General features: G+C 38.2%; 1 protein-coding gene across 1 annotated transcript in view; it reads left to right on the plus strand.

Moving 5' to 3' along the window:
* LOC109112256 (lanC-like protein 2) overlaps nt 1-8,084 on the plus strand; it is a 19,829-nt gene extending 11,745 nt beyond the window's left edge. Inside the window, 5 exon segments of the mRNA XM_042752211.1 lie at nt 2,206-2,352; nt 3,493-3,675; nt 4,988-5,164; nt 5,389-5,461; nt 7,396-8,084. Coding sequence (XP_042608145.1) covers nt 2,206-2,352; nt 3,493-3,675; nt 4,988-5,164; nt 5,389-5,461; nt 7,396-7,472 — 657 coding nt within the window. The 3' untranslated portion in view covers nt 7,473-8,084.
* Nucleotides 8,085-10,438: the final 2,354 nt, after the last annotated feature.

Genomic DNA, 10,438 nt, shown 5'->3' on the forward strand with positions numbered 1-10,438 from the left:
GCAGTCTTTCACTGCATGAGTCAGTCTATTAAAATGCATTCAGAATGATCACAAATTCAAGACATGGGGCAGAAAATGTGTATATTTTAAAAATACATTACAATGCATCCATTGATAAAGCTGCTGGTGTTCCTCTGTTTGCTCATGTCTCTGGAGTGTGTGTGTGTGTGTGTGTGAGAGAGTGTGTGTGTGTGTGTTCGCAGCATATGCATTAATCCTCTAACCCTCACCCTCTAGTGTGTGTGTGTGTATGTGTGTGTGTGTGTGTGTGTGTGTGTCTGCAGCAGATGCATTAATCCTCTGACCCGCACTGTGAATGTTTAGCCTCTCGTGGGCTGCTTTACTGTACGTCATACATTATAGTCTTCATTGGCTGGCCGGTGTCCAGTTTCTCAGAGTGTGTGGGCAGACGGGAGGAGCGCGTGTGTGTGTCACAGTAATCATGAAGCATTAAAGCTGCGTCTGACTTGAGTCTGGCACGAGGAGGATTTATGGTTATCTGTGACGTGATCAGGACGCATCCGCAGCTCTGTGTCTGTGAAATCTGTGCTGAGTTAATACAGCACACAGTGATTTTCAGAGCAGAGGCCATCCCAGCGTACAGAGACTCATACTGTAATAAAACTGTAGAACATATGGTCAATTCTGCAAAGTGGTTAGTTGATAAACATAAAAATATTGATTTCAATTGAAATAAGTAGGCTTATGCAAAATATTAAGGAACAATCATAAAAAATTACATTAAAAAAAAAATGCAGAAAAACTACAGAATAAAATAACAAAAAAATTGATCAAGCCCCAAAATAAACATACATTAAAATTATTTTTGTTGTCTGCAGTGGAGTTTACAGTTGATTGCATCTGAAAATAGATAACCTGACATCCAGTCTTCATCTCAGCAGGCAACATCATTGCTCTCCCCTGCTTTTTATGCATCTTCAGCTTGTCCTTTCTTTGACAGCCCTGATCGGAAGAAAATATTCTTCATTTACCTCAAAAAGGAGTATTTGCTTTTTTGGAGCTGTCACTGACTATTTCTGAATGTTTTGGTAAAAATATAACTCTAGCTTTGAGGTGGTTGAGATGAAAGGTTTATTATGTGATTTGTACAGACATTGGAGGGCTGTTAAAGGAGAAATGTAGCACTGCATCAGTGTCTCAGCAATGGATGCTCTGCAGTGAATGGGTGCCGTCAGAATGAGAGTCCAAACAGCTGATAAAAACATCACAATAATCCACAAGTAATCCACAGCACTCCAGTCCATCAGTTAACATCTGGAGAAGACAAAAGATGAAACAAAACCAGCATTAAGACATTTTTTTTTTTTTTGCAACTTTTTTTGGGGGGGTTATTTAAATTTTTAGTTTTTTATTTTTTGGTCTGGTTTTGCGTTTTATGTTTTGATTTTGATCTTCGATCCAAGTTTTTGTAAACTTTAGTGAATTAAAGCAATAATCCCCGTGAAGCTGTGGTTTACAGTGAGTTTATAACAGCTGAGGGGCGTTGTTAGGTACGATGCAGAGCGGAGTTATAGCTGTTATAAATTCACTGTAAACCACGGCTTCACGGGGATTAATGCTTTTATAAAACGATTATTTCATATACGGCATGTAAGGTTTCACAGAATAAAACAGAGCAAATACAGTGTAATGATATTAATAAAACAGTATTCTTCCACCAAACAATGTAGTTCCTCAGAAACAGTTGTCCTCCTAACAAAGTGGTTGCCGAGCAACACACAGAAGTAAACAAAGGTGTATGTTACTTTGTAATTTACAACAGCTTCAAACGTGGCTCAGCCAATCAGAATCAAGGACCGAAACTATCTGTTTTATAATTCATGTTAATGTACATTAATATACCGTACACATGTGTATATACACACCATACAATACATTGAGCAGTACTTCTAATAAAGGTGGTAAAAAATGAAGGAGGACTGAAGAATCCATGCGTGATTCTTTTGCAGCAGTTCGTGGTTTTCCTGGGTACATGGTCTCTCCTGATGATAGTCGTTCCTGTTATAAATGTGAGATTTTTCACCGTAGTGTTGCTGCAGTGCTGTCATTGGGTCACTTGTGTATTTGCTGACAGCATATTTTATCAGTTCTTTAACCCTTGCTGAACCGCTTCAAATGAACCTGCTGATTACTGGAGAGTGACCGACACTTTGATCCACAACAAGACTGTTATCTGATCCCAAGGTGGTGACGGCTATCCTGGAGTCAGGGAAGAACTTGTCTAAAGAGGAGAAGAAAGAGGAGCGCTGTCCGCTGCTGTACGAGTGGCATAAGAAGCAGTATGTGGGAGCAGCTCATGGTCTGGCAAGCATTTACTACATGCTCCTGCAGGTGAGACTCTCATCATCTGTGTGTTAGTGTGTGTTTAACAATTCATCAACTAAGGCTCTCTTAATTTGCGTATGCTATTCATTGTGTAATACTTCATCTTCTGGTGATGGTTTGTTTGGGTGCAGTGGGAGAGCTTTCTATTTTATATTTATATTATATTATATTATTTTATATTTCCATTTTGAAAAAATCACATCCAAAATAGAAGTTTTTCTTTCCATAATATATGTGTGTTCTGGGTATATTTATCATGTATATGCATGCATATATTTAAGAAAAATATGTTATGTGTATATTAAATATGTTTAATATAAATATATACGTGTAAAGTGTGTACTGTATGTGTGTGTATTTATATAGACATGATAAATATACACAGTACACATACATATATTATGTAAACAAAAACTTTTATTTTGGTTGTGATTAATTGTTTGACAGCACTAATAAAAACATATAAAAATACATCTGTGCCATAGATAAAAATCCTACATAAAATCTTAAGAAGTTTGTGCAAGTGCAAACTTTGTCTTCATGTTGCTTATATATGGTTTTACCATAAATTATTTATTCATAATATTTCATCATGACTTTTGAGAAGTCACTCCACGTGACATTTTACAACATGACATTAAAAAGTCTAATTATTTGATTATAAATTAAATAAATTTAAAATAAATAAAATTATGCATTTAGCAGACACTTTTATCCGAAGCGACTTACAGTGCATTCAGGCTATCAATTTTTACCTAACATAATTATTTGATTATATGATAAATACTGTATATTTAATTGAAAAAAGCTTCATTATTGCTTTTTCTTTTTTTAAAAATAAAAAATAATTTTATGTAAAAGTGCTTACAGCAAAACTATTGTATTTTAATTAAAGTTTGAGGATTTTTTTCAGGACGGTTGTTCAGATATTTTTTGACTTCATGTCTCCATAAAATACCAAAATGAATTTTACTTATGGGATTCATGAAAGAAGGGTATTCAGCTCTTTATATGTAATAATTTGTATTAGATTCTTCATTTTAGACATAAAATAAATAAAATATTTGTAGAGAAAATGTATTTGTGCATACTTTAAGCTAAAATCAATATCAATATAAAATCAGTATAACGTTGTTTTCTTGGCAGCCGAGTGCTAAAGTCAGTCAGGACGCTCTGAATGAGCTGCTCCGGCCCAGTGTGGATTATGTGCGGCACAAGAAGTTCCGGTCGGGCAATTACCCATCATCCCTCAGCAACGAGACGGACAGACTGGTGCAATGGTGCCACGGAGCTCCTGGAGTGCTGCATATGCTCATCATGGCTCATAAAGTGAGTCTCTCACACACACACACACACACACAGACACACACACGCACACACACACACACACACACACACACACACTCACTCTCTCTCTCACAAACACTATCTCACACACACACACACACACACACACATGCAAGAGTTACAGCAGAAGCTGCACTTGGGCTCTGTTTTACATGAATACAGTATCTGTTCTGTTCCTTTAAGATGTTGAAAAGCCAGCTCATTGTCTCAGTGTGGAGACAGATATGTGGCTCTGAAGTGAAATGGGATTGAGAGATGCATCTGTGTTTGCTGTGTGTGTCTGGCGTCTGTCTGCTGGTCATTCTTCAGGTCATGTTTGTTCTGTGTTTATTTCTTCATTCAGCGGCCCACGCTGCCATCTAGTGCTCACTCACAGTCACGGCTTTGTTAATCATAACCTTGTTTTAATATACATCAGGCATCATAGTGATATTTTAAAAATGTTACAAATTGGATTTGTTTTAGGTCACATATTTGAATGTGTAGTCAGATAGAATAAAACAATAAAAGGTGTTTATTAGTCTGTGCACTTTTAATGAGTTTATTTTCTCCCTCCATCACTGTAGAATGAACACTTGGGTCGTGTTTCTCTCTCTCTCATTCTTTCTCTCTCTCTCTCTTTCTCTCTTCTGTGTTCGTCTGTGTCTTTATCTCTGTCTGGAGGACTGCAGGGGAAATTGAGCATGTGTTATATTTGGAAAGTGAATTTTTCTTCATGCAACTTTTACACCAGAGCTCTGACAAATGAAGACAGACGGCAGGAGCTGCTTTTACACACACACACACACACACACACTGACATACACACAAACACACCGACACACACAGACACACAAACACACACCGAGACACACACACACACACATACACACACACACACCGACACACACACAGACACTGACACAGACACAGACACACACACACACACCGACACACAAACACAGACAGACACACACACACACACACACACACACATACACACACACACACACACACACACACACACACACACACACACACACACACACACACACACACACACACAAACACAAGCATACACACACACACACAAACACACACACACACACTCACACACACACAGACACAGAGACACACACACACACACACACACACACACTCACACACACACAGTGAATATACACAGTCTGCAGTTACTTCATTTGACTGTAATGCTGTAATTAGATGATGATCAGCCTGATTGTTGGTTCTCAGAGGAGATCAGATGCAGGAGTGTGATGTGTGTGTGTGTGTGTGTGTGTGTGTTGTGTTCCAGGTGTTCAGGGATGAGAAGTACCTGCGAGACGCGGCTGAGTGTGGAGAGGTGATCTGGCAGAGAGGTTTACTGAGGAAGGGTTATGGACTCTGTCACGGCACGGCGGGGAACGGATACGCCTTCCTCTCGCTCTACCGCACCACACAGGACAAGAAATACCTGTACCGTGCCTGCAAGGTACAGCACCACACTCCTCACGGCAGCACCGCCCTGCGTACAGTAGATGTACAGTAGATGTACAGTAGATGTACAGTAGATACAGTCATGCTCATCATCTCTGCCGCTTACAGACACTTAAACCTGATGTCCTGGAAACAAAGCCAACAGCACAGTTCTCCTCTGACCCAGCGCTGCTCGGTCTGTGGACATGCTTCTGATTAACTGGTTGTATTTGTGTCTAGTTTGCTGAATGGTGTCTAGACTACGGGACCCACGGCTGCCGTATTCCTGACCGGCCTTATTCCCTTTTTGAAGGTAAACTGATCATCATGCGTCACTGATAAAACACTCTTCAAATTGTTCTCTTCGATATTCTCAAAAAGTAATGGGTTCAATTTAATATTGCATTTAAACTTTACTCATTAAATGAATGAAATAATCACGTGTGCTGTTACAGAGCTGCACTGAAGCTCACCTTCATCTTTGGGGGAAATACGAGACACACAGATCACGTTTTTTATTTTTATTTTAAGTGTAGCTTATTTAAAACAGTTTATATTGTGTAATTATGTAGTGTATAGAATTCTTTATAAACCAAGGTTTGGGGTTTGTAAATAATAAAATATATTTTTTAAAGTGTCTTCTTCTCACCAAGGCTGCATTTATTTGATCAAAAATACAGTAAAAACAGAAATATTGTGAAATATTATTAGAATTTCAAATAGGTGTTTTTATGTGAATATATGGAAATAGAAATCCTTTAAAATAGAAATAAAATAGAAATCTTTTGTCACATTATAAATGCATTTACTGACACTTTTGATCAATTTAATGCATCTTTGCTGAAAAGAAATATTAATTTCTTTAAAATCATTCAAAAATAAAAAATAAACAAATAAAAAAATTCATCAAAAAGTTTTAAATATAAAGATTGTAATTTTCTTTGCAGCTAAAAAAAACTCAAGACATTTATTTTTAAAGATATATATGTTTCTAAGTGGTATAAGAGTGTTGAATTTATTAAAAAAATAACAAACACATTCAGCACATGTCATTCGGCAATACAAGCTGTAGTCAGTACATTCAGCACATGTGCTTCGACATATTGTGCTGCTGTCTGTGGGCAATACAAGTTCTAATCCGGCTCGCAACATTTCCTGAATCCTTTCTCTCATTATATTTCTCTGTCATCGTCTTTCCACAGTAAAAAGTGGCTAAAGACCAAAGTATAATAGCAGAAAGCCAAAATCCATTTGTTTTCACAACCTGATGGCGTTCATGTAACTGCTTGACCTTCTGTCCAGTCATCTGAATCCCCGAGGCTCTCCAGAGTCCACATGCACACACTGACCCACTCGGCCTCTATAGTGATTTATCTGCTGCTTTACCTTGCTGTTGTCATGGCAACCAGCTTCCTGCACTCCGATTCTCATTAAAAGTCACACTCTGATTGGCCGCTCGAGTCTGTAGTTAGCAGTCAGAGATGGTCCTGCATTCCCCTCCACGGCCCAACATGCTTTCACAAACAGACTCCTGCATATTAATCAGCATCATGCAGAGGTTTTATTATTCTAATACAACTGGGCTTTTGGACTTGAAATGACAGTCCATCTAAAAATGAGAGTTTGCAAAACATGTGCTCACCCTCTGGCCATCCTACTTTGTTTCTTCATCAGGTTTGTAGAAATGTAGCACTGCATCAGTGTCTCATCAATGGATGCTCTGCAGTGAATGGGTGCCGTCAGAATGAGAGTCCAAACAGCTGATAAAAACATCACAATAATCCACAAGTAATCCACAGCACTCCAGTCCATCAGTGAACATCTGGAGAAGCTGTTTGGAACAAATCTCATTCTGACTCAAATACGGTCATCATCCCATTCACTGCAGAGCATCCATCAGCGAGAAATTCTGCCCAGACAAGCAGATGCAAGTGCTGGGACATTGAGACTACAGCAGAATCTGCAGGAAGAAACACACTCTGTGTATTTTAGTTCTAATCTGGAGAATCTTTTGCCTGAGATGAGCACATTTTCAATTGTGATGTTTTTATCATTTTTGGATAAAAACGGCACCCATTCTGATATGAGGACACTGCTGCAGTGATATTTCAACTGATGTTCATTTTTGTATATAAAACATTAATCTGATAGTCTCATGATAACATTTTCAACTGATGTTCATTTTTGTATATAAAACATTAATCTGATAGTCTCAAGACAGTTACTCATTAGGACTTGTTGCTGTAGGTATGGCAGGAGCCATCCATTATCTCTCAGATGTCATCCAGCCTGAGGGCTCTCGTTTCCCTGCTTTTGAACTTTGACCTGTGCGTTTGGAGGCATAGACTGTTACTCATTAGGAGGTTCACATGCTTCACAGCACAGTGACTTCGCTCCGGATGGACCCTTTAAATGGAGAAAACTATTTCCTCCTCATCATGGATGCAAAAAACCCAACCTTCAGCCTGGAACCTCAAACAACGCCGCCTTGAGTTCGGTCTTCATAGCTTGTAGTCTTTATCAGTATGTTGCTGTTTTTTGGACAATATTTAATGCTAATATATGGATTTGTGTTAGTTTATATCTTTATATGTTGTAGCACAGCAGTGTTTCTTTCATCTGCATGCGTGTCTGTGAACAGCAGAGCCTCTGTGATCGTCTGTCGCGCCTGCAGCTCTTGTCTCATGTGAACACAGTTGTGTTGTGTTTGTCTTTGCATGAGGCTGGCAGCACGTGCTCATGTCGCGATGTGCCGGTGCCTTTCAGTAAATTACTCCAGCATCCAGCACGCTGTGGTAGTCCAGTGTGTGCTGTGTGTATGTCAGTGTTTCGTTGGTAAATGTCTTGGTGAACGAGAGAATGACCTGCTCTGGCAAATATTGTTTCCTCAGGCTAAACGTGTTATGAATGTCACAATAAATTGTGCTTTTTCTGAACTGCTCGAAGTCTGCACTGTCATTCAGCTGATGTACGAGTCTTCTCCAATCCACAACGAGATCGCAGCGTTAGAAATGAAGCCACCTGCAATCCAGTGTCTTCAGGTAGGTAGCACAGTGAAGTATTGTAGATAAAGCGTGTCAGATTGCAGTAGTGCGCTGGATCCTCCACAACCTGTAGCACTCAATTTTAATCTATCTTCATTTTGTTAAATCGATATTCTTAAATCCCAAGATCTGCCACAGGCTATAAGGTCTGTGCTGAAATAAACACTAAACTTTATTTCCAGCGCCTGCCATCCAGTGATCAGTCTTTCTCAGCTTTCAAAATCTGTCAGATTTATTGCAAAATACAAACAATAAGAGCTTTCTCTTAATTTGATGTGACAGATTGCTATAGCCTCATGATATGTGTGGATACATATATAAACTATATATATTATAGTGTGTTACTGTTTTTGTGAAGTTAACGGTGTATGGTCACATGAGATGACTGTACTTTCAGCTTTCTATAAAAAGTGTTTTAGTCATATGTAGCACTGTGTTGAAATGCTGAGAATCCTCGCTGCGTATCTAACCCTAACCAGCAGCTGATAGCCATAATATCAGGCTTACAGAACAGATTTACTTAATGCAATCTGCTAAGGCTGAAAGCATCATAAAAGATCAAACTCAAAAATATGGTATGAATATGATAATAATGACATGGGAAGATGTTTGTATGACATTCAAAGCTCTGTTGGTATTGAAAGAGAGATCTGAGATCTCAGAAGAGGACACACACAGGACTCAACACAAAGCAATCGTCCAGAATCTGTTCAACTTATGATAATGTCATGCATATGAAAAGAAAATAAATTAATTGAAAGAAGATTATGAAATATTTACATTGACTTTTCCCCCTGCCAGATCTTCTGAGTCCAGTAGGTGGAGGTAAAGCACGTATAAACTGGTTCATCAACCGCGAATAAAACCTAAGAAGCAGCAGAAGATCCAGTGCTGTGACAAACAGAACATCTTCCACAGTATTTGTGTCTTGCCTTCAAATATCTAAACATCATTAAATCAAGAACACCTGAGATGCACAATAAAGTCTTGTTTTCTGGGAAACTGAACAAATGTAAGTGAAGCTGTGTCTACACTGCAGATCTTAATGAACAGAGTTCCTGCTTACAACTAGATTAGGACTTGTTTCCCATTTAAGTTCATTATTATTATCATTATTATTATTATTATTATTTTCAATAATATGTTTTATTTTGATGTATTGTGTTCCTTTCAGTTTATTCCTCAATTTTTATTATTATTATTATTATTATTATTTTTATATAAATGTTAAATTTGCCTTCATAAAACGTGCAGAAACCCCAGTGCAGTCACACACCATGCATCGCTTCTTAAAGAGATCGTTCAGTCAAAAATGAAGATTTGTTGCATGTAATGTTCAGTTTCTTGCACAGACTGATTGTTTCATTTCATAAGACCTCAATATGTCATCCAGAGCTATGGGTACTAATTTAATGCTTCCTTAAATACTATTATTATTAAAATTACTCATTTAAATTTCATACTTTCACCTAATACGTCACCTATAACCGTGGTTTCAGCTAAACATCGTCTTTACGGTTCTACTGAAAAACAAAAGTCTGCTACACCTTGAATGGCCTGAGGGTGCACATTATCAGCACATTTTCATTCGTGGGTGTGCTCTCTACTTTTAAAGTACAGTGATGAAAGAATTACATTTCAATAAAAAGACTTTCAACAGATGAATACCATTACAGAGAGAAGATCGTTCTAATGTACAGAACTACAGCCGAGAGGAATCAGTGGAAGAGGTTCTGTCTGTCTCTCTCTTGACCTTCTGCTGTGTGTAATGAGACGAGGTCACCGGCTGCGTGCTCGTTATGGAAATGTGTAATTGTGTTAGTGTCGAGCTCAGCTTCAGTGCGTCATGATGAACGCTCGCTCTCTGCGCGAACACATCTCATTTATAAAATGTAAGTCAGATTATTATAGTGCCATCTCTATAAAACCACATATAGGGTGAATTCAGGTCAACTGGGACTTTTGTTTCTCCGGTCATCTCAATGGCAAAAAGGCTCCCAAGTTACCCTTAAAAGTGTACAAAAGAAAAGTATAACATATCCCAGTTTTGGATCCAGTATGCACAAAATGTGGATTCTCCTGACAGGAACTGGACTGGTTTGGCAGATATGAACCCGTGAGAAGTTTGGGTGTGATTTATATTAACAGAACACACACTTTTTCACAATTATTTGTTACATTCATTGTCCCAGTAAGGATTTAAACACAATATTCAGAGTTCTAAACAATGAACCAAATTTGAAAAA

This window comes from Cyprinus carpio, chromosome B24, assembly GCF_018340385.1.
Source record: "Cyprinus carpio isolate SPL01 chromosome B24, ASM1834038v1, whole genome shotgun sequence".
NCBI lineage: Eukaryota > Metazoa > Chordata > Actinopteri > Cypriniformes > Cyprinidae > Cyprinus > Cyprinus carpio.